Genomic DNA, 25765 nt, shown 5'->3' with positions numbered 1-25765 from the left:
CTTGGGCAAAAGCCTCGAGTGTGTGTATCAATCCGTGAAGCTGTGAAGCCTCGGTTAGATCCACGGTTTTGGACTCCACTGGTCCTCCGGGCAGCCTTCTGTGGATAGCTACGCTGGGACGGAAATGAGCCATTGGATGATACACAGTTTAGTGTTGGTTGCACTTTGGCAAACGCTGCATTTTAACGGGGCTCTATGTGCTCCTCTAGATGAGTCTTTGTGGCCGGTGCATTAGTAACGTAAACACAAGATGCACTTACTGCACAATACCACGTTTAGCAAGACTTACCTGTATGCATCCGTGAGAGGTCCATTCCACACCTTGTTGGAGGTTCATCCGTGCACTGAGATGTAATTCGAAACCTGGAGATAGGCGCTGGTGTGACTTACACACCTTAGCAATGGGCGTAGTAGAGTTGAGTTGCCAACTAAAATAAGCCGTAATGCATTTAAACCACGGAAATGAAGGAATACCTCCGGCGGTGTCGAACTTCACAGCAGCGTCCAGTGTTGGTGTGGCTACCAAATAAGTTACTTTACAAGGTGTGTGTAGCAGAGAAATAAAAGAATAACGCTAGGTTGTGTATACAATAACAAGGAGGTCAGATGGAACAGACTCACAAATAATTGTTCTGTTTTAAATAGTTCGTCATTGGCCCAGGTCAGCGAATACACAATTGCCCAATCATGGTTGTCAGGGGTCCTCTTCTGAACGGTTCCCACATATAATGAAACCCGAAAATAGTCGTATATATTTTGACAACAGAGTTAGCTCATGAGACTAGCGAGTGACCAACGTAAGCGCGAGCGAAATCAGAAGGGAGATTCGAAGCACGTGAGCACGTTTGTGTTGCGTGAAATTGTCGAAGTGCGCCTTTTTATAGTTTTTCGTATTCAAACAAAACGGTTGTGCAATTGACAAAATACCTAATGCCATAATAGAGGCAAAATGAAGGCACAAAACATCACACCTGCAATGGTTTGCAACCGGGAGCAAGCGAAAACACAAACAACTTCAGGATGTACGTATATCCACGGATTAATGACCAAGATAATTTAATATACCCAAAATCTTCTATTTATCCGACAGCTTTTGTTTTAATTTGTAGTTGGGCATTTGCGGGCTCTTAAATTTATATGATAAAAATAAACTGCATGTTTTCCGCCCAACTAGGTCTGTAATTGGCTTATTTTTCACCACGCTTTTTCACGCGGCTCTTTGAAAGGTTGGGCGCCATCTAAGGTCAAAACCGTCTTGACTGGATCTGGTAGTTTAGGGAGGTTTGATGTTGGAGATATGTTCTATTTGTTGATCCATCTGGAGTACGGAATAGAGGAACATTTTGGGAGGTAGAATTTTCAATTATTTCACTTGATCTGGACTTGCAATTGAGTGGATGAATTCGCCTGAATAAAAGACAAATGCTGTAGCACCAATGGATTGAAGGCATTCTACATTTGTCGCGGAGTCCAGTGAAGCGTGGTGTTCAAACGCACACAGTTTCACTTTATTATTCAGCCATCAATTTCATTCACCGATTACCCTTTAGTTTCCGGTGTACAATGTTGCTGTGGAGCTTTGAATAGCACGGTTACCGTTCTTGAGCGTCAGCCTGTTCCTGCGGACTTGGAGGCGAATGTGGGTGATTTCTTTACCGGCGACTTTTCTGACCAATGGCCTCTCAGGGTCAATTCGGGTGACGTGCCGAGAGCTGGTTTCGCTCCCGATGATTGCCCCATTTCTTGACGATTCAGGATTGAAAACAGAATTCAACGGGGATTTCAGCTGTAACTGTGACACAGCACCGGATGTTATCTCTGAATTATCCTTCGACTGTAACGAACTGTATTCGGAAGTGTGTAGCAATGATTCCTATGGCGACTTATTTTTGATGGACTCCAATGATTTACTTGGTGTGAGAGAAGAAGTCGTTGGTGACGAGAAGGGCGATCACAATACATTAGTTCCAGACGGCGACGCAGACCTTTGCACTCTCCGATACGCTTGCAGCGGATATGATAAACATGGTAAGCTTCTTTAAGGTTGATTTCAAACAGTATTGTTGGTGTCAAGGCATTGGGACCACTGGCACTGGTGTTGAGAACGTCACCGGTGCCACCAGATTGTTGCAATTTAGGCACAGGCATTTTCACGCCAGTTTCGTTCGGGTAAAAAAGAAAGGCGGATGCGCGAATAAAAGGTGCACGGATAGTAAATCTTTAGATGCCGTTAGAGAACATTGTTCCCTAACGGGTGCAAAATTGCGCAGTTCAGTTACCACAGAACTAGTCCGTACATAGGGCTTCCGCACTGTCGAGGCGAAAAGCAGAAAAGCCATTACCGTCTAAAGTGCGAAATGAACAGCAGGTTCACTCCGGTTGGCTTCATAGGGCATCGTGCACTCCAAGAATAGAAACTAGCTGTTTGTGTGTGAGGACTTAATTATCTGAAACTCGAGGTTCTCCAGGGTATGGGCGTCCAGGCCAAGGAGCCACGAGAAAACCCGCATTCAGATGGTCTGTGGACTCTGTGAAACCAGGAGTGGCCAGTCGTGATGGACCAGGAGACAGGCAGTGTACAAGGGTAGTAGAAGGGTGCTGGAAGCAACAATAATCTTAAATGGACCCTATAGCTAGCTGCCTCGCTCGACCTGTACAGTCACAGAAATTTCGGAGCCAGTCTTCACTCCTTGGTGTCTGGGTGCCTCCTGCTTTCGCATTTTGATGCAGTTTGTACTGCAGGTCGCTCTCGCTCGTCCACTGGCTTCATTTTAAATTGACGCATCAATTCAGTCAGTATATCGGCCACGAATCATGTACCAAGGATACGTTTGTCCCAGCTGCTGCAGTTTCGGTCATTAGAAAACGGGAAAACAGGAGAGATATGGCCAGGTTTTAAGAGATCATAGCGTAATCAGTTAGTAAATGAGCTGCTAAACATTGAGGGTTGTAGTTAGATGCAGAACGCCACTGATTTGGAGGCTGAGCCACGTACCACTATCATTTGGCATTGAGAAGTTAAGTTCCGAGTCCCCCCCATGAGGCCGCCGCTAGCACGCCGACTAAATGTACTAGTTTTTGCCTCCGTACTTCGTTGCCAAATCACAGACTGTCGTCTGTAGGCGGTTTCAACTCCTAAGGCTGGAAAAAGCTCTGTTAGTTGGATGGTCCTCCGACAAGATAAGTACACGTACCAATAAATAGTACCAATAATAATCGCTTGGCTGTAGCATCGGTGCATCGCGACCCTACCGACGTAAGGCCAAAATACCGCCAGATTTCCTAAGCTAGACAGGAGCAACCGAGGTGCTGATGTGTTCGGACAACCTGTCGTCTGGCGTTCGCGCGTTAACTAGTGAGCTATCTGGGGCTGAAGCGAAGTACATATGCTAACCGGCGTATTCTCTGAAACGTGAACAGCTAATTGCAGACCGGTTCCTTTTTTGAACCCACCTGACATATCTCAGCTCTTCAAATTCGCTGTTCTTACCACACCTGCCCAACCTTTCCCCGACACCGATCGTCAAACGCTGGGAGGCCACGTTTCTGATTCAAAGTAATATGGATCGCACCGCGACGGTGCATACTCTGTCCTTGGCATGCGTACTGATATCACGCCATAGATATCCGAGGTTGGCAAAGGCTGCCCTAACCTCGAAGAATCGAAAAGAGATCCTATCCTCAGCCAGTTCATCGGAACTCCTACAACTGCCCAGGTAAATAATAAATGGTAGAATGAAATGCTACTATAATAAATAGCAAATAAATGGTAGATAATAATTCGTTGGTCTGCAAGTATGATGTTGTTGTTTGCTCCTACACAGCCCTATAGCGGTGGTTCACATTTTGCAACTGTGAATCCAGTACCAAACTGTGCAGGGAACCATTTAGATAATTTAGATTGACTTACATCTGAGGGCAGTATCATCCGTATGCCTTCGAGCGAACGCCCCGGGAGCATTTCGATCCCGGAGGTTTCAGAGGCAGCCAGACAAGTTCAAAGCAACACGTCAATAACAAAGTTGGGGAGGATGATGAGGAAGACAGCCTTGTGATGTGGTAAACTCCGGCAAATGGCTGTTACCCGTACGCACATCCGTAAAGTGGCTTACCGTGCTCCTTGGTCGCCAGGAGCCGCCATAGTTTCTGACTATCTGCAGACTTCAAAGCAGCCTTCAGATCAAGAAGAATGACCGCCATTGAACGCTTAAAAGATTTTTTTTCGTTTGGAAGCTTGTTCTTAAGTAATACTATGGCAAATACGTCCTCGTTCAGGGTAGAATGAAGTTTGGGTCCCACAAATCTCCCACGGTATTCAACAAAACCGTACAAATACCTTGTATGTTACGGCTACCAGTCTGATGCCGTGACGTTTTCCACATAGCTTGCCTGTGCCATTTTTTTGGATGTCGGAGTCTTGCTCGAGACACCCCATTCCACTGGTATCCCGTTTCCGTTCTAAATCGGAGCGGTATCACCAGACTGCTCATGATGACTTCATCACCCTTGAAAAGTGCGCGGTGCACAGTAAATTTATTTTGAGTTGCATTGGGCTCTTGGTAGGCTTAAATTGTATTTACTCCTATTGTACAATTCACCGGTTTTCTCGACCAACCGTTGGGCGACTAAAATACGAAAGATTTAGAGCCGATCTTTTTTTAACCCGTCTTTCCTCGGGAAGGCGCTCCTATAAATGTGGACTTGCTAGTTGGCTGGAGGAAACGCCTTACTGTTTTCCACATTCCGGTCGCGGAGGACAGTACGACATGACCTCCGGACCTCTCGTATTACGACTATTCTCATCACAAGGCCGTGCTGTTTTTCATGTTGCTCTCCCATCTTGCCTTCCTGACATGATTCGTCATCATCGTCAGCTGTAATAACCGCGTACTTGTCGTACAGTGGTCGAAGCTGCCACAGTTTCGTTCACCGATGATTCAAGGAGGTGGGGTAGGTAGCTGCGCATGGTTGCATCTTGTGGAATGGAACTTTAATGGGTTTATTGTGGCACCTAAGTCTGTTTACAACTCAATCTAGCCGCTTTCGGTGGGGATGCCCATCGCAAACGCGAATTCTATACCCAAGTGCAATTGTCAAGCTGAATTGAAAATAGCTCACTTGTAGTGCCCTTTCGGTGCGTAGCTACCGTGCAACCCGAATTAACCACGAGGGCTGAAATACCGCCAGTTTGCCTGAGCCTAGGCAGGGCAGTCGGGATGCAGAGGTTGGGTTTGAGCCACGGACCGTTCAGCAACTTCGTGCCTTAACCATAACCATCTAGAGTTCTGCCGAGCTAACTATCCTCTCCGCTTCAAGTAGTCCACTTCTGATGATCTAGAGGCTGCCGCGATAAGCCATGCAGGGATCGGCATCGTTATTTATTTTAATTCCAAACGACTTCCCCTTGGGAAAAGGCTAATCAGCTTGAAAAATGCCTCTGATATGTGCCGCCCAGGCGCAGCGATCCGCTGCCAGATTTACACTGCGCGGTCCACTATCGACCCTAGCGAAGGACTCCGTAAACCGTGTGAATACCAGGTCGCTTCACACCGCTGTTCCTCGCACTGAGCCAAGTTTCCAGTTGTCCTCGAAGGTATTCTTGACATGGTGTATGGATTAAAGTTAGTTTTGTGGTTTCAGCATCGTTCCTGTGCATCGGTTGTCGAAACCATTCAATCATCGCCACCGAAGGGGGCTTAGGAGGAGGCGTGGAAGGTCATGGTAACGTTTTCCAGACCTTATCATTGGACATTTAGATAGCCAAGTCTTACTGTACGTCGGAGGTATCAATGGTCAAAAACCTGCTTTTGGCTATTGTGTGTTCATAGTTGCCATGTTTCATGGGGGTAAATCAAGGCTTGATAGATGGCTGCATTGAGGACCCGGGTCTTCGGGCGTAACCTAATCTGTTGCTTTCCACAAGTCGGTGTTCAGCTGCATAAAGTTTTACTGGGCACCACCAACAAACCTTTAATTCTTTTAGTTTGTCCTTCGGGTAAAATGGTGGAGCCAAGTTGTTATCAGTCGACAGCCCGATTGGTTGTTCCACCTCAGCTGAGCAAGTACGTTCATGCAGATTGGGAAGAACTTGGTCTTCGACTTGTTAATTTTCAGTCTCGCGGGTGTAGTGTGGTGAGCTAGATTATTCAGCACACATTGAGGTTATTCTACGGCACCACCCAATAGCATTATGTCATCAGATTATTCGGAGTTATGCAGTTTTGGCGGTCTAACTGGACGCCATTTTTCGTGCAGTTGACCAATCGATGGCGGAACTATAGGGTACATGTGAAAGTGGACAGCCTTGTGGACTCTCACGAAAAGTCACTCGACCATCCAAAAGAGATTACATCTCATCCTATTTGGATATGGCATAAGACGTGGGATGCACCTTTGAGGCTTGTGACTGTATATTTCCCCCTAACTGCCACCGAGTCACCAGGTGACAGTACTAGCTGTGCTCTAGGATGAAAACAAAGCTCTCAGTCACCGTTTATCTGATTTGTTCAGATCGATTTCAGACAGATGACGATAGTAGGTAATGGTGTCTGTTTTCAAATAAGGGACTTACACTCTACAATAATGAAAGTGCGACTAACCTATTCCCAGATGTAACGAGTCTCTTGGTATCATTTGTGCCTCGTGGCCTTATGATGACCACTGACTCCAGAACAACAAGCAGGATTTCGGTCTGGTAGTGGTTGCGTTGCGTCAAATGCTAGAACGACGCCGTATGTATAATCGACCCATAACTTTGATGTTCTTGGATTGCCGAGGTTGACCAATGTGACACTTCGTAAGCCTGCAAATATACTAATTTCTTATCATTTTCAGATTTGCGAGTGAGTCTAGGAAGCGCCCCACAAAAATGGTGTCTGGCAGGGACGCCCAGTTTCCGTTCCTATTCGCATATCGGTCGGAAACATGCAGAGTAGATCATCCTCGACCAAAGTCGTCCTTCCTCCTGCATACACTCACATGGTGTAAGGTCGTGCCGTTGGGCATGCAATCACCTAACAGGCCGGGTTTTGATCACATAGTGGTTGATTTGTTCGCCGAGCTATCATCTGATCAACCAGCAGTAAACACACCCGAGCTACTTATATTTCGACAAATTTACAACTTACCACGCCACTTCAACTCCAGAAAGACGTACTCGAGATTGCGGACTGCTTCACCTATTTTTGCAGGTGTGTGAGCTGAGGCTTCGGTCTTACAGGTGGAGTTAATGCACAGCTATCTAAGTCTTGGGTCACATATTCTAATTTGGGACACCTGTGGGTGTATGTGGCGTCTTAGACCTGAAGGATATAGCCGTTGTCTCCGAACCTCGGTTCGTCTGTTCCGGTACCAACCAATCCACAATGAGGCAACTTGAAAGCGGTCTGATTTTACAGCAGGGACTTCAGTCAAGGAGTATGTCCGGTCCCAAAGGCTGTGGTTGTCTGCGTGGTTGCTGTCGCATGTTAACAGCCATCTGTCGAAACAGTGCTGTGTCTGTCTCCACTTCAGTGACAAGCAGAGAAACGGCCAACCTCTGACCTGGCATGGGGTATAAGAGTGATTTCTGATCCTCCGGAATGTCATCCTCCTGCTCCCTCCGGGTGGCGTGGCAGCTAGTCACCGAAAAAGGTGCTGTGGCTGCACGGTTGTTATTATTATTATTATTATTACACTCTTGCCGTACAAGTTACTAGATGCAGGTATTTCGATCTGAGGGGATGGGGATCGCGTTGAACTGTAAAGGGTTTAAACTTGGGTGTTGTCCTGATTCGCCAGTTACTGCTCGGCCACGGGACATCCGTGCCCTCGTGCATCCTTCTGTTGGCGTGGCAGCTAGGCACCGGAAGGGTGCTACAGCTGAACGGTTTATTTTTTCCAGTATAGTTCAATGGGTCACGGAAGCACGCAAATGGTGATCTCACGGTGAAGTCAAATTTCTTCGTGGTGGAGTCCAGTCTCTTATTGACCAGTCCAGTCTCTTCGCAAAAGAACCGTAATATCTCAGGGTGGCATGGTAGTAATGCACCGACGGGTTGTCACAGTTCATTTACTGCTATAAGCACCCGATTTGCTTATAGCTCCAACACTCAAAAGCTGACCGCATTACAGTTATTGGCTTTGGTTAGCCGCCATTTCTTTCAGTGTCCCCAGCCAAGCACAGGGAGGGTTGCTTGTGCCCCATTCTGGAAGGTAAACAGTGCCAATAGTACTCAGGCATTTCGTTACATATTTGAACCCATTTACCGAGTTAAATTTTATCCCCCTCTAGGTTTCCTCCATTGTGAATTAGGCATTGAGAATCACGTTCCCATTTAGCGGCAACTTGACTTGCGTATTACACGGCTCTAGCCAATTTGGCTTGCCATACTAGATGCATTCCTTGAGTGAATTAGCCTCGCTTCACCAAAGACTGGTTTCCTGATCTCATCGCGGATCCACTAATTCCAGCTATAGTTCTGAGAAGCCGGTGATCAATAGCCGGAGATATCAGATCATCCACCCGAAGCGACCGGGTCTCGCAGGCTTAAAATATTACGGCCCACGATGTAGTCTGATACATTCCTTGAGACCCAGTGGTGTCTTTTTGATGCCACAAATGGCGCAACTTGTGAACGCGATTTTGGTCTTCGACGTTCCTGTATGGACACACTATCGTCGGAGCTGATGCGCACCGGGTTTCACAAATTCCAGTACCTCTTAGTGGGGGCGAGATGGCTCAGTAGTTGGATCGCGAATTTACTGACCTCCGCATCCCGACTTTGTTTACGTTTGGGTAACCTGGGAGTATCCCAGCGCTTTTGGTTACTTCGGGTGGCACTGAAGCTAGTCGTCGAAGGGGTGTTACAGCTGAACGATTATTTTTTATTTTTACCTCTCTGTGACCTCGAAAACATTCACACACGTAAGCCCCGCTCTATGACTTTGCACCTTGTGAGTGTGATGCACTCGTTCAGTTGTAGCACCCCTTCGGTGCATAGCTGCTATGCTAACGGGAGGAGACACGCGGGCTGGGATACTGCCAGTTTTTTAAGCCTTAGACGGCAGCAGTCGAGCTGCTAAAGTTGCGTTCGAACCATGGTCCGTAAGCTAGCACCTAACCACGGAGCCCAGTGACGCAATACCAACGCTTGTAGGGAGACATTTTTAGATTCCCCCATTTACTCATGTGCTCAATTACGGGACTAAAACAGCGCACGCTATTCGCAAACTTATGGGGCATGCCATGCTGTACAAGTTCATTAATTTGAGCGAAACCGATCGACGGAACCGAACAAATTCTTGAGGTCGACGATCACAACGATTGTGGGGTGACCACACGAATTTGTTGCTCTAGCACTTCCCTAAGTGCGAATTAATCACACTGCTGTCCAGCGGCTCCTGCTCGAACTGTTTAGACTTCAACCACCAGCCGGGAGCTCCCGAAACCCAATCGTCTTGGCGATTCGTGAGGTGCATGCCATGCTGTACAAGTTCATTAATTTGAGCGAAACCGATCGACGGAACCGAACAAATTCTTGAGGTCGACGATCACAACGATTGTGGGGTGACCACACGAATTTGTTGCTCTAGCACTTCCCTAAGTGCGAATTAATCACACTGCTGTCCAGCGGCTCCTGCTCGAACTGTTTAGACTTCAACCACCAGCCGGGAGCTCCCGAAACCCAATCGTCTTGGCGATTCGTGAGGTGCACGCCGCTATTCGTTCGCAATAAGGATGAAACAGCTGGACAGTGCTTTTCAGCTTTTCAGCACAGGTTGGTTTCACTTACAGGACGAATTGTCGATTGCAGCTTCCAATTTTCTCACATCATGCATCTCTGAGGTGGAAATTTCCGTCAACAGTGATAGTTTCTTCAGTTGCTTGCGCTGTGAATATGTTTCTTGTTGAGGTATTCAGATGGGTCTCAATAGGTAGTTTTCTTTGAACCCGTTGAACATCTTTGTCCTCCCGCAACTTCGTTGTGCTTGGGGTCAACTTTTGATGTGCGTACATAAATATAATCAAACTCTTACTAGTGTTACGTACAACTTTTCGCTGCTAACCTTTGCGATTAACAGCTGCGCTTAAATGCGTTCTGATACGAATTCGTAGGTATGGCAACCCCCCATATTATGATAGGTTCACGACTAGCTAGAATGAACCCCTAAGAAACTACTTGATGTGTCCTCTCGAGGATACTCTTTGTTCTCATGTTCTGTTTTTTCCCAGAACCCGATGCTTCCTCTAACCACTTACATCCAACCGGTGCCCTCCCTCCAGTGTTGATGAAGAACGAGCCACAGGATCATTTGTTTCGTGACATGGGTCTTTCAGCCTTTGTGGATACACCTAGGCCTTTTACACAACGGAGCAAACACAACTGCGTAGGGGGTGCGGGTCTTGAATATCCTTTTGAGGATCGTAGCACAAGATTAGTTTCGCGCCGTTTGAAGATTGATGATGACGAGTTTGTCGGTGCAAACGGCATCTCCGCTTCTGAAGCCTCAGTATCCGAGACGACAAGAAAATCACGCGACGGAGCCCGTGAACTGAAGGAATCGATGGCCACTCTCAGCAGAATGAAGAAACCAAGTGGCCAGTCCTCTGCACAAAGTCGCTCCCTTCGGCCCAAGGTGCATTCGTACCCCGTTGTCCCTTTCACCACTCCCGCAATGAGAGGACCCTTACCCCCTAGCTCTCAGCGTCATCTTTCATTCGTTACGGTTCCCCGTCCACAGCATAGAATACCGGCCAGTTCCAACATGAATGCTAGTCGATACAGACGTCCCAGACATCTTTCTATCCGTTCAGGAGCTGCCATACTACGCCCCAAGGGTACCTCAACTAGAGGGGTCAACAAAACCACATATTCCACGCAGTTACGTACAACAGGGTCACAGATTCCCCCTAACTCCTTTTCATCGTTCTCTCCACCTGTGTCTCCAAAGTCTAACAATCCAATTGCATCCACGGGTGCTTCAGCAGCACCAATGGCGAGCCTCCCGTGGCTTCAACAACTGACTGTGATCAATTCGAAATCGGTGTTGCCGCTTAGAAACAACCCAACTACTTTGCTTTATACAACGTATCCGGCGGCTAACATCGCCGCAGCTAACAAGACCAGATTCTTGGGTGAGTGTATGTTGCTCTTGTCCGTCGTAAGCTGTCTAAACGCAACCCGGACCTCCTGTTTTTAAACCCTTCGCATTCCAATTTGACATGTTCCTGGTCATGGTTGTCCTCCGCTTCTATTTACGTGTCCAGTCTTTTGCACATCTATCGTGTCGAACGCCAAACCGTCCTTGAATAGTTCTATTCCTTGATGTAGTCTCTATGGCGCACCACCATGGACTCGTAATCGGAATAAATAAGAGATAACCTAACAGCTGAATCAGATTAGCTCTCAGCAAACTCAGCTGCGCTGGTCACTGCCGTCTTCCTGGATGGGGACCCCGAGACGGGCCACATCAATGGCTAGAGACATTATCAGACATGGCCCAGTCGCGCCCTCAATGGCGCTCATGCATCAAAGCTATTGCCTTTAATGCATAGCTCCTTTTCCACCCCCCCGCTTGACAACCCACTGACAGTGCTGGATTTATGCACCAATTTACCAGCTCGCGCGTGCAATGCGCAGCTAGCTAGCTACCTACCCCTAATCATCGGTGAACGAAACTGTGGCAGCTACAACCAGTGTACGACCAGTACGCGGTTCTTACAGCTGACAATGATGATGATGATGATGAGCTTCCGAACTGGTTATTTAGTACGTAGTTCATTGTTCTGAGTCGGATTTAAGATATAGGCACGTGTGTTTGTCAACCACCCTGCAAGTATGGTCTCATTTCCCTGATACATCCACTGCCACACAGGAGCAGGTGCGCTGTTTCTATTCTCTCAATGTATTAGTAGGCCGGATTTTTCGTATTTTTTTTTATACTAAAGATGACCATGAGCGTAAATAGGAAATCTTATTCAGAGAACACCATGACAATGAATCGCATAGTTTCTCCTCTGAACTCATGACAGAGGAGGCACACGTTTGCCACAGGCCGTTGTGTAACGTGTGTTCAAAACGGGTAGTTACGCTACTAATTGTATCATTTATCACGTGGGAGGTTAACAATCCATTCTTAACAGATTACAATTTGTTTTTGCGTCATGCAAAACAGAGTGGAACGTTTTCTTCGAGTGTACTCAGCTGCTCACTACCATTTGACAATAAGGCCTTTCAAAAAAGCTCATTAAAACTCATGAAATTATTCGCCACATGTGTTCGGCTGTGATGGATTGGTCATCACAACCATGTATATCAACTGGTAGAAGAATCCAGATTTATTTCCACTGTTTTCCTCAGACAGAGCTGCAGGACTCGATGGGTGACACTACCGATTTAGGCTTTGATCTCTACCGAGGTGTGAGCTGAGGTTGGGTACCTAGGCCTGTTTTTAGAGCTGTCATGTACCCTCGCTATCCAAGGCATATGAAACGCTCAGTCTGGTATGTATCATCTCCGGTATTACCTTTCTGGGTTGTCTTCCGTGGGCACTTGTTCGCTAAACTATGCGTAGCCATCGACCCACTGTTTGACACATGAAGCAGAGTATTCCGTGTCCATCAGCTCGTTTCAGCAACAGTTCTTACGCCGGCACAGGATATCGGCAATACGACTTTCACGCGCGAAGATATCTGGTCATTAGGCCTTGGTCTACATCGCCTCCTGTTGGTAAAACTGTAGATGGGATGACGAAAAGCTGCCCAACAAACGGGCTAGGACGGTTGGTTGAAGCTTATTGCAAGCACGCTTTGGTCGCTGCTAGATCTGTAGTTCAAAGTTATAAGTTTTCTGGCATGAATAGGTCATAGGAGGCCTTGAGTGAAATCGTCACGTATGCTAGACAACCAGACATGGGTTCAAATCTTGTAGGAATGTGCGACCAGCCTTGTTGTGCATACCACCAATGGTGAATCACCTATGCACACTTTCTGGCGCACTGTGTACACGGTAATGCAACGGAGGCCTATCCTAAAGGAGACTGGCCATCCCGTGGCGTTTGTGGCGAACATTCTTCCGCTAGATTTGTAGAGGGGGACTTCTACACCTCTATGGAAAGCGTTCAACTTCCTTTCCCCCCTCGGAGTGGAGAAAAGCCATGAACCCGGTGGTTTGTAGGAAAATGCACCAAAAAGATACGTTTCAAAACAGATTATGGCAATTTAGACGGCATCAGTTTGAGACGCAAGCCTCCTGAGCTGCTCATGTTCAGTTCAACTAACGGAACAAATTCAAACAAATCTTTTCGCTACCATTTTCTAAGCTCACGAACTAACATTCCTTCGCAGTTATTACTCCTGAACAACCTTGCTGTAGGCGGTTGTCGTATAATATTTATTCCTCGCTTACCGGTTTTAGGGAGGGGGGGGGAGAGATGACCGAAGTGGTTAGAGCGCGAATTTACTGACTGGAAGGTCCGTGGTTCGAATCCGACCTCCGCCACTCGACTTCCCCTGTCTAGGCTTGGGCAACCTGGCAGTATCCCAGCCCTCATGCTTCCTCCGGGTGGAATGGCAGTTAGGCACCGAAAGGGCTGAAAGAGTATAGTAGTAATACTGGTTGTCATACAATATTCAAGTGTGTTTGTATCAAAGACGATCGAAAACCAGATGCCGTCACATAAGTGGAGACTCTTCAACAGCTCACTACTGTTTTCGCCCTTTCGGGGCTGCTGGTCAAGACTGGCAGCTGTTAAGATGGATGGGTTACGAGAATTTGGGTCGGGTTAAGCCTTAGACTACTTACCACTTGATTAACAGTGACACACATACATTCGTCAACTCTGTTTACTTAAAACTGCCTTCCATGAACATTCGATGAAAACGGTACACGACCAGATATGGGTTCAAAACGGCTTTACTAGCCTGCAGTCCGCCCGCGTGTGCGCCGCTGGTTAGCCACCTTGTGAATAATTTGCAATACCTGTGGTGTTTTGGTTTTTGTCGCCTTCCCTGACTGATAATGACGTCCATTTCTTCAATTCTTTATCTTGGGCGTCGTACTGAGTGTGCTTGACTAATTGACGGTGGAGTTCTGTAGTTCCTAACCGTTTTTTCATCGTTTTTGGGATTTTACAGGTAGAACTGGTCTATACTTGTCGAACGGCAGTACCAGAGTGAACTTCCCGGCCCAGTTAGACTCTGCCGTGAGTACGTCTAAATTGGCCTCGGTCGTAGCCGCGGCGTTCAGCACCTCTATCCAGCGTCCTCATAATTGCACTCATCGCCGAACCGTTGCATGTCCGCAGCTAGGCTGTGGAAAAACGTTCCGAGACACGTCTTCCATGCGCAAACATCTCCACACACATGGTCCCCGTGTACACATCTGTGCGGAATGTGGCAAAGCGTTTGTGGAATCTAGCAAGCTGAAACGCCATCAGTTGGTTCATACGGGGGAGAAGCCTTACCAGTGCACGTTTGAGGTAATTCTTGCTCGCCCGACTTTTTCTTGTTAACATTACTCACTTCCGTCAGGTGCTTGTGTTCCAAAGCTCCGATCTTTGGAACGAACCCTAATCTGTACTCCAACTTTCCACATTTTGAGGCCTGAACGGCCGGACACTAGCTCACTGGTCGAGCTTACAATGAGTTGCACTTCGGGTCTTCTATGAGTGAACTGGGCGATCTGCTTTTGATTTTATTGTTATACTTGAAGCCAATCCAACCAAGCTTCCACTTTTCCAAAGGCTTCTTTCTGTGAATTTTTACCTTTGTTTCTAGAATTTTACCCTATAACTAAACTAACCCTGAAGCCATGTGGGTCTTCCTCTGTAAGATTATCCAAAGGAGAGAACCTGTCATTGTCCTGTCATCATCATCCTCATCAGAGACCGTAACGTCAGTGTTGTTACTCCATTGTTCCCTTGCCATGGACTGTACTGTTGCTAGCATGTCCAGCCTTGTACCGCAACCGGGGTTTTGGCCCGAAAACGTGACCGGTGACGTGGCAGATGACTCCCGGAATACTACCACAACGACAGTGGCTCTCATGGAACAAGCAGCTATAGATTTCCTAACCTGCAGTCTGAAGGGCTAGGAAGCTGTTTTGGTAGAAACCCTGTCCAACTCGGTCTACGCTACACCGGTGAAATAATAGCAACTCTGACTACAATCGACTACGATGGCTCGGTCATGTGCCACGTATGCCGAAACACCGTCTACCGAGACAAGCGTTGTTCTCCGTGCCTCCTTGAGGTTGGCGCAAACCGCGAGGTGGATCACACATGCCTCGGCAGAAAGGCGTGAGGGAGATGACGGAGAGTTTGGGTGTTGTTGGTGTTGTGCGACTTCCAGAATGGGGTCCCCGTGACCCCGTCCGTGCTTGACTGGAGACGTTGCAAGAAACGGCGGCTAATCGATGTCAGTGGCGTTGATGCTGTCATTTTCTTTCCAGACTGGGCGGTTGGAGGTGTAGGCACCTCAGAATGCTTGACATAGGCCATCACTAGGTCCCCTCCTTCAACAGTTCTTTTTCTCTTCTTTTCACCCTAGGGCTTTTAATATAATTATATAAATAAATATATATAACTAGATTAACCTTATGGTTGTACGGTAGTGAAGCATCAGTGCTAACACTGATGTTGCTGTCTTTGATGATGATAATGAACTCCGGTAGTTCATGTAAAACGAATCACTGAGGGGTTTCAGGTGTTTTCTTTTCGAATGTGGTACACAGCAAGCACACTTGCATGAGAGTAGGGAAGCCAGTGGCAGTACAATCTCGCCAGTCGATCTTCATTACTTCAGTGCTACTAAATAATATTCGTGAATTAGAATTGCTTGGTAAACGGCCATCCTAAGCAGGATGAAACAGGGAAGCAAGTGCTTACTGGGTCAGACGATGACACGTACATTATGGCGCCTAAAGCAGGTCAGTTAACTTGCTGTTCTTGCTGATATGTGCCCACAATGGCAGCGATTGTAGGTCTATGACGATGGAAAACGCGTGGCGGTGCTGGACACAGTGGAAACACTGAGCATGCATGCTTAGCGTCCGTTGAATTGCCCAAACAGCATAGGGTGGCGCGTGGTAAACAGCATCATCCATATCCCCTTTCTGCCTGGCCGAATTGGTTTTTCACCATTTCCATAAATCTGCTTAGATGGTCGACTAGCGCAGGATCTGAGATCGATCGTATTGTTGACTGGGCTCTAGGTTAAACTCTGGTTAAGCTGCGAACCTATTGACCCGAAGGTCCATGGTTCGAACGCTTAGGCTTGGGCAACCTGGCTGTATCTCAGCCCTCATGCTTCCTGGTGATGGTATGGCAACTAGGCATCGAAACATTACTTCATTCCCTCTACCAGCTTACTTTTCTCAGCATGCCACATCAAGGATTGTGTTAGCTTTAGCCAACCTTTCAATGGGACAAGAAAGCTTTGCCACAACTGTATTCATGGAACGACCTATGAATTACCAACAAAGTTAGGCTAGGATATTCGTGACGCGGTGAAAAGTACGTATCTAAGATGGCACGCCTCACATTAGCCCTTATTCTGATCAACCAGGGCATGTTCTGTGATTCATGGTGGTTTGCCATACATTTCTGTCCAGTTCACGTGATGTTCGATTATTCCAAGCGGTCCGTCTCTAAACATCTGACAGACAAGCGCGGAAGTTTGAAAGACCTTGAGCGTGCGTGTCCGCTTCACCCAGCAAACCGAGAATCAATTAAATGATGGACTATTTCAGTGATTCATCCACCTGTCGTACATTCTGATTAACATGATTTGTTTTTTGGACATGTAAACTACCGGTTATGCGAAGAATGGCAAAATTTGTATCATTTTTGGATGGAGTGCAGGGGAAATTTGGTCGGAGTTCCCCAGTTTTTCTGGACGCGGACGGTGTTATGGGCATGATTATAGCTTGTAGAACATGTAAACGGTCGTCCTAGCGTTCACATTGTAGGAAATTCCACTACGACCCCAGGATTTGATGGTTCCTGTTCTCCCTTTCTATTAATTCTTCCGAAGGTACAGGTTTTTGTATGCTAGCTCGGGAGAGAAGATATTTCCACTGTACAGTTGGACGGGTTGACGAAATTCTCCCTGATCTTTTGATTTTACTCGGGGGATGGCTGACGTCTTCGTTCTGCCGGATGGACATTTACTACAGCCAACTGTTCGATATACTTGGCTTTTTTTCGCACACATTTTGTATTAGCTCATCAGTGCCAAATTTTCAATTACACAAATACCCTGAGAGAAAGTGTCGTGTCGAAACTGCCTGTGACGGCCTACCCGGAACGATTGCATTCATAGAACCCTCCTTCAAAGGGCCTAGTTCAACTCTAGTGTCAGCACAAAAAAGGATGAACAATGCGGTCGAGATCTGTTCCATAAACTTGGTTACCATCACTTTCGAATAAGGGAGAGAAATCTACTGTTGGGCCTAAGTCCCACTGCATTTATCAGTTCGCATGTTAGTCTGGAGAAATTTACCTAGACAGAACCGATAGATGTCTGAATTCCAGAAGGGATCAGGCTTTACTTTGGATCCTGGACTAAAAGGTCAGAACCTTTGCCCGATCGTATGTGATACTGCAGCAAACGGTCAACATCTTGTGATAACAAATTACCAAGTTGAGTTGGTCTCAGGATTCACCATTCTGATCAGTCATCAGAACTCATGGGTTCTCTAATTCGATACAGTCAATCAATTCCAATCTTTATCGCGTATCCAAAAGTAATTCGATTAGACCCCTAGGTTACCCTGTACTTGTATGCAGTTCTTTTTTACGTGGCTGACCAGTCCGTTGCCATGTGACCGAGTCCTGTTTTGTATAGACCATAAAAATGTCCTTGTTGTTGGTACTTTGGTGCTGTTGAACCAACACCAAATGTGTGCATCCGTGTCGTGTGGGCGAAATGGTTCAAGTGGTTAGAGCGCGAATTTACTGACCGGAAGGTCCGTGGTTCGAACCCGACCTTCGCCTCTCGACTTCCCCCGCCTAGGCTTGGGTGACCTGGCAGTATCCCAGCCCTCTTGCTTCTTTCGGGTAGCCTGGCAGCTAGGCACCGGAAGGATGTTACAGCTGAAAGATTTTTTGTGTGTCGTTGAACCTACTGGAGGGACATAATCGGTACAGGTTTGTTCCGACCAGTCCGAAGATGTTAGGAGTATGATGTCGTCGTTGGAGGTGTCACGCATCGCTTCCTTCGATAGAATAACAACTGACGCTGAAGTCTGTGCTCTCTCCCTCTCTCCACTAAGACAAACTGATCTGGGGTCGCTACTTTCCTGTCACTGTATCTTTTTCTTCACCCCCCATTGTAGGGCTGCGGCAAACGATTTTCCCTGGATTTCAACCTGCGTACTCATCTGCGCATCCATACGGGTGACCGGCCGTATCCGTGCCCGCAGCCCGGATGTAGCAAACGGTTCGCCCAGTCTACCAATCTGAAATCCCATCTGGCAACTCACACCAAACTCCGTGTCGCAATCTCCACAACAGCGATCATTGGTCGTCCTTCTCTGCATCACCACCAACTTTCACGATCCCGACAGCGAGCTCTACCGACAGGGTTCGAGATAAACGCGCCGGAGGCATTAGGCGAACGAATTAGTCTCAGCAATAGTGGTCCGTTTTCTCGCCTACAATCGTTGCACACCGCCAATTCACCTTTGCTTGCCGGAAATGAATCAACGTGAGTTTATGGCATACTTGGGTGTATTTGTTTCATCCGGTTCCTGAAAGACTAGCGTGTGTTAGTTTTGCTTTTTCGCTGGGTCACACGAAGGAAATCGGGTTTTGTTCGAAAACAATTTACAAGACGGTTATTCTTCCCTGGGGGCGAGTTGGACCAAGTGGTTGAGCGCAAATTTTACTGACCGGAAGGTCCGTGGTTCGAACCAGACCTCTGCCTCTCGACTTCCCCTGTCTAGGCTTGGGCAACCTGGCAGTATCCCAGCCCTCGTGCAACCTTCGGGTGGCATGGTAGCTAGGCACCGAAAGGGTGCTACAGCTGAACGGTCAATATTTTCGCTGCAGTTTAATTATTCAGCCACCAACTGCATAGTTAAAGAACATTCGTTTTAACGGAGAAACTAAGGGTAGGTTACTCGTGCATTAGGGTTGAGGACTCAGCCGATTCAGGCATATCATTCACTTCCCAACCGACGCACAAAGACCCATAGCATTGATACAGGAGCACCACTTCGTGGTCGGGCGATGTCTGCGATTGTTGCCAGTCTTCCTCATGCCGAGAAGATGGCAGTTGCCAGTGAGCGAAATGGCGAGGTTGGGCGCGATTTTACTGACCAGGAGCTCCATGGTTCGAACCCGACCTTTACTTCTCGACTTCCCCTGTCTAGGCCTGGGCAACGTGGCAATACTCTAACCCTCATGCTTCCTCCGGGTGGCATGGCAGCTAGGCACCGAACGGCTGCTACAGCCGAACGATGATTATTGTTAGCTGGTCATCGATTCCACACTTCGTTATCAAGTCGTAGACTGACCACCGTTGATCACTGCCACGCAGTGGGCCACTGGACGGGGTGACATTCGAAACAGACGACCTTACCAGCGTGACCACATTTCAACTACAACGTGTTCGGATGGTGCAGTTCACGTATCTCCACCCAACTTCCCGTCTAAGTTCAGTTCAGTCCGTATTCCTTCCCGCATTCTAGAAGGCATCGACAGAACTCGGTTTCACGCTGAATGTAACGTAGAGTAGTGATCGAATTATGACTAATTATTACGGAACTACATTCATTTGCATACCTGTTTGGTTTTGACGGCGACTCACCTGGAACCCAGCTGAATTCCTCGTTTGGGGTGTTGTAAAGCAATCTTGTGCAGTGTATTACGTCTGTACAGACAACCATCTTCTGGGGTACCGAATTTTCCTCTTCGTGGAAGATTTGGGAATTTCTACTGGAGATTTCGTCCTTTAAGACTGAAAAGCCGAGAAGCGATATGCAGCTGTTTAATCTTTATTGGGCTTCATTTACTGGGCGAAATCTCCACTGGAAATTACCAGATCCCACATATCCAACTAATTCAAAGGGAAAACCAATTCAATTGTCCGTCCGAAAAGTTGTCACTCGAGGAGCCAGTTATCACGTGACCTCATGATATGTATTCCGTGATATATGAGATGAGCTGATCGCACTACTGATCAGCCGCTCGTGGCGGGGTGTTTGTGTTCAAACTACCGGCCTGCAGGTTGTGGGTTCGTGAGATGGGCACTGCTGAAGATTCCCAGTAAGGATAAAACGACTGTAGACTGCCTCCCGGCTTTTCAGTATACGTTGATTTCTCTTGTTTTACGTTTATACCTACTAATGTTCCGTCCTTACATTGGATTTACTGGCTCCCACACGTTGGTGCATCTGGGTCGGCCCAAATGGTACCTGTCAGTCCTGTTATACCCGGGGATTCATTTGCATAACCACCGTAGACAGGTGGATTCGCATCAGATGCCAGTTAGCCAGTGTATCCACCCTATGAGCCTTCCTACTGATCCACAGTTCCTGCCACTCCTGTCATTACCAGCATATAAGGTATGAGGAATATGCAATTTAACACTTCGTGGAAGGAGAGCACGCATGTCCCCTCTAGAAGCACTCTCTGGTCCCCACAGTGGAAATGTCGTCACTAACCCAACCCCCTGACTGAACTGATCTCACTTTATATTTTAATTGAGTCAGAATACGTGTACAGCATTTTTCGATGGAGCGTGGCACAGTTAGGGTTGGACTGAGAGAGTAGTGGGGTCAGGACGCGGAACGAGGGGCGAGATGGACCAAGTGGTTAGAGCGCGAATTTACTGACCGGAAGGTCCGCGGTTCGAACCCGACCTCTGCCACTCGAATTCCCCTGTCTGGGCTTGGGCAACCTGGCAGTATCGCAGCCCTCGCGTCTCCTTCATGTGGCATAGCAGCTAGACACCGAAAGGGTGCTACAGCTGGACGATTTTTTTTACGCGGAAAGAAACGAAACGCATAACTAGTTGACTCTTATTGGGACCCAAACAGAAGAGGGGCACTTTTGTGATAAATCACTTTTTATTCGGCTCTTATAACTAGTTGAAAAGACAGCCGTTCATGATGACGCGAACACAGCAGTCATCACGTCGCATTACTGTGCATCGGTTGCTTTGGGCGTCTGGTTGTTGTCGTCGTTTAGGACATTAACGTCAGTCGAAACCAACCAACAATTACATCGCCTACTCCCAGAAACTGCTCGAAACATTCGGATATAGTCACAGTGCGGATCGTTTGCTGTTTCTCAACAGACGGGCATCTCCTCTTAGGGTACATTTCGGCATTCTCTGGAGTGGTTTCCCCGAGGCAGGGTGTAATAACAGTATTTTTTCAGTTTAATTCTCAGTTTAAATCTTTCGAGCTAGCGTTCCTGTCAAAACAACCACCAAAGGTGCACAAATTTCAGTAACGCACAAAACCAGGTCAAAAACACGTACAGTGCATGTTTTATAAAGTATATGCGACGACACCCTTCTGGAAACCCTGACGCTTTCTGGACGCGCCATTGGCAATCGGCATTTACTGGACCATGATTGACTGTTGGGTCCTGACTTTCGACCAGTCGGAGCTCGCCTTGATGCTGGCCTGGCAAGCGGCCCCACCTTTTGGCTAATAGCGTGCGGGACAGGCTTCTTGGCTGTAGCAGCGCCTAAATGCGAGCGGTAAGGCGGTATCGGTGTGGAATTCTGCATAACACCTTCCCTTTGAAGATTGTTGACGTAACTTCGAAGTCGGGGTTTTACTTGGTGTGACCTCACTGGCTCGCGAATCCTGTCTGTCCAGCGTCGCGGTCGTAATGCGTGCTCGGACTGGGCCTCCGATGGTGCCGAGATCAAAATTGTCCAGAAGGATCTCTACACTCAACTTACTCTCCCCGATGGGTAGGATCTGCGCGTTTGTCAGCTGGTGTGCGTGCCGGATCTACCTGGCTGTGCCAACTTGAGACCCATGGAGCACTTTGCCGCGCTCGCAAAATGTGTCCTGGAATCCACTTAGGATGTTTGCCGCTGTGGTCGCGGACCAACACTCTTGTTCGCTGAAGAAGCGCGTCGTCACGCCATGATACCGATTGAGCTGGTTCCCCATTCTCCAGTTGTGGTGACTCAATCGCCTTCTCAGTGGCCGGATATTGCCTCGCGGTGTTCGAAACTTCCTTCGAAGCAGTGCATCTGCTGGTAACACTCCATCCGGCGAGTTGGGGTTCGGCGTCGCTTGATATGCCGGCAGGAATCCTTGCAAAATATTTTCCGTCTGTATTTCTTTTCTGGACGCTTCAATGTCAGCGAAGCGTTCCGCTTGGCTGTTCGATTATGGATAAAACGGCGGCGAGCTAACAGGAGTTATGCCATACTCCCGACAAAACTCTACGAACGCCGACGACTTGAACTGACTCGTTACCGGATACAATAGTTTCTGGTGTTTCAAAGCGACTGAACAATCGTCGGAGTTCCAAGATTGTGGTGACTATTGTGGAGCTGTCCATTGGAAGAATTTCCGGCCATTTGCTTTAGGCGTCGACCACGACCGAAAAGTGTTGGCCACCAACTAGACTTGCATAGTCGATATGAAGATGAGACAAGGGTTCGGTCGTTTGGGGTCACGACTTTAGGTAGGCTTTCACGGGTGACTTGGATGTTTCATCACAACACAGACAAGATTTGGAGAATTGCTTAATCTGGGAATCCATCAAAGGCCAGTAGGCGTAACCACAAGCAAGGGCCTGTTTGTTACCGCGTGTCATTTATGAAACTGATTCAGGATGGCAACGCGTTTTGAGGATAAAAAACATCCGTCAGCTAGTGATAATGTGTCACGCTGGTTAAAGTAAGGTCTGAATTCCTATTTTGGGCAAGTACGCGGCTGTTTATCAGTTCAGTCGTCATCTAATGGTTCTGATTGTTTGTTTTTCGCTTAACCCATAAACCTACGCCGGTAACAATCTGCACTGACATTGCGGTACTTCTTAGGGGAGCCAATAATCTGAGGGGATTGCGATGGGTGGGATGTTCCTCATTTAAATGGTACTCTAATGCATGTCTCGGTGTGTCTTCTTACTCTCAGGCGCAGTTTTGCTTGGGCGAAGTTGGGGCAGCCGGTACTCGATGACCTAGTACCACAATAGAACAGTTTGGTTCTCGCGGCGTATCACCAACACTTGTCTTTGGTGACTCCCGGATTCGGTGTCGGGGCACCCTACTTTTGGCAGTAACCGCTTGGCTGTGACAGCCCTTGAGTGGACGGCTGCCTTGCACCCTGATGGAGCTAGCTTAGTCGCATGTCCACCGAACAGAGGGGATCGAAGACCCAGCACAGGTCCAACCTTTGAGCTGTGTTGGCGCCTTATTCCATTTGCGTTCATCCGAGCACAAAGCAAGAGTGCTACTTAATGTGGAGCTTTTCCACTCAGCATTATAACATTATCATCTGACCTCTAGTACAGATTTTGTCACATACGAAAGGATACACTGTGTAGTTGACACACCATTCTTTTTTTCCATCCAGGTATTCTTCTGATGGAGTCAATACGGTCTCTGAAACTTACTGGCAAACACTACCAACGACGGTTTCCTCTGTGGGTCCTCCCGACTCGTTGTCCGACTCTGGACTTTCTTTATCACCTTCGTCATCGTCTACCTCACCATCAGGACTAAACAGTCCCATCTCAACTGCACTCAGGCTGTCGCCCATCAGAATGTGTACGTCTCCTCTGCCTTTCAGACAAAAGTCCATTTCAATCGCGTTCCAACGAGACCCTAATGTGGAAGTGAAACATGAGTCGAAAGTTTTGAAGCCTATTTCATCCTCCGACGCTGATTTGGATAACACTTTCGATAAACCGGAAAATACAGACCAGCTACCTGATGGAACACCTTGTGAGCCCGATTGGACACTTTTCGGCCCGGAGCTCGTGCTCAGCCAAGATAGTCCTGTCTCTCAGCTTACTGCTCACACGAGCTCTAGCCCACCGAACAGTGACCAGCAGCCAACTCCTCGTGTTGACACAGACTCGCCATGTGAAGCAGGAACCGACACCTCGTCACCCTCAGCAACGCGACCTACGCATCCACTTTGCCCACTAGTTTCCTACCGACCTGTGACGCGTATGCGGCTTTCCGGGACTTTCTCCATCTTGACGCACAGACACTCCCGTCCCTTATCCAAGGCCTAAATAATCAACAGCAGCAACGTGTATGGTGAATTCAGGTATCCCTACGACTGCCCACCTACTGGATCTTTTCTTACTGTGATTTTTTTTCGTGAAGTCCGTTGACTATCATACTACTTTGTCTCCTCCCATGGTCTTCACGTAAACGACACAGGAGGCTCTAGCTTCACTCGGTCGCCATGTACGCTTATTTCTGAGCTTAGTAGTATGTTAGTTTTTTGCTCGCTCTCTCGCTCGCCCGCCCTCTTCGTTAATCGTTGTTGTTTTTATTGTCTGTCTTTCTATTCGTGCCAACCATTTGCTGTCCCATATTCACAAACACCTAGGTGTCATGACTTTTCCATACTCAATGCATTTTACACTTATCAAGTTGACCTGTTTCTTCGCGCCCCCCCCCCGACGATGGTGATGATTTGATTAGCATGCATAGTGCAATACTCCTTACCTCATTCACATATTTACCCATATTTACTTTCTCGTGTTGATTGATTATTTTAGTTGGTTCTTCTCATATTACTTACCCTAGTCTGTTTTGTGCAATACCTCCCCCCTCATCGCTCTCAAATCTCTTGTTTCTGTCCCATTCCATCTTAGCCTGTATCAGCTAACAAGACTGGTCTATCAAGAACGTCCTAGGCATTCCTTCCTCCCGATACCGACTACTCCTAGAACTAATTCCCGTGGCGCCCAAGATCACGGTGAATGACTTGGTCGATATTATCTTTTCTGTGTTTTCGCTCTATTATCGAAGCCGTTCTCTTTTACTACCGTTCGGTACTTTCCAGTAGACTAGTGTTCGCTCGAACACTGTGGTCTGATTGCTAATACTAATGGAATGCATTGTTAATTTTCATCAGTGTCTGCGGTCCTGTTGTGTTGATCGGGCAGTTGCTACTTGTTTATCGCATGATCATTTCGCGCTCTTCGTGGTAATCCCGGCACATTTTAGCCGGAGTGAGTCTTGTATTCCGGTACGCTTTGTACTTATGACTGATCTTGAGACGTGATGCGACGACCGAACAACCTTACGTATCGTCTAGTCTAGCATAAATTGTCCCTTAGAAAGCCGCGGATAAACTGTTTCCCCATGCAGCGATTTATCCAGAAAATACTCCCAGAAGAGAGGCTACGGTAGGCGGTCCGCGCTGGATTCCTGTGAAGTCCCCTATCTGTACGGGGGGGGGGCATCCGACCTCCCGAGGTTACGAAGTTTGATTCCATGGGGAGTGATCGATCGCCCAACTAAGAAAGGTACTGGCTATAACTGTCTGTAGATATTTCGGAAAATCTCCAAGCAATCTCGTTAGCCTGGATGAAAACTATATGCGTGGTAAGTAGCAAAGTGTGATGGGAGTTGAGTCCAGAGGTTATACAGAATGAAGCGACGTCGACAGGTAAGACAGCAGTCTATTTGAAGGTATGTACGGTCCATGTCAGCAGTGTTCCCACACAAATCCACGATGGGTGCGAAGCTTGCGCACGGGTACTGTGGGCATGTTTTTTCGGTCGCGTTGAAAGTTTCATAAACTCCTTTGGTTAGCGACTAAATCTCCGACAGTGCCTATCA

General features: G+C 47.5%; 1 protein-coding gene across 1 annotated transcript; it reads left to right on the top strand.

Moving 5' to 3' along the window:
- Positions 1-1571: 1571 nt before the first annotated feature.
- On the top strand, positions 1572-24983 carry T265_05996 (hypothetical protein; the record flags this gene model as incomplete). Its single annotated transcript, XM_009171148.1, has 5 exons — positions 1572-2028; positions 10214-11116; positions 14117-14460; positions 18318-18688; positions 23535-24983. 5 exons carry the CDS (start codon positions 1638-1640, stop codon positions 24199-24201), a joined length of 2676 nt encoding a protein of 891 aa, XP_009169412.1.
- Positions 24984-25765: the final 782 nt, after the last annotated feature.

The sequence above is a fragment of the Opisthorchis viverrini genome, assembly GCF_000715545.1.
Source record: "Opisthorchis viverrini unplaced genomic scaffold opera_v5_119, whole genome shotgun sequence".
In the NCBI taxonomy this organism is placed as follows: Eukaryota; Metazoa; Platyhelminthes; class Trematoda; order Opisthorchiida; family Opisthorchiidae; genus Opisthorchis; species Opisthorchis viverrini.
This window is presented reverse-complemented; position numbering and strand designations above follow the sequence as displayed.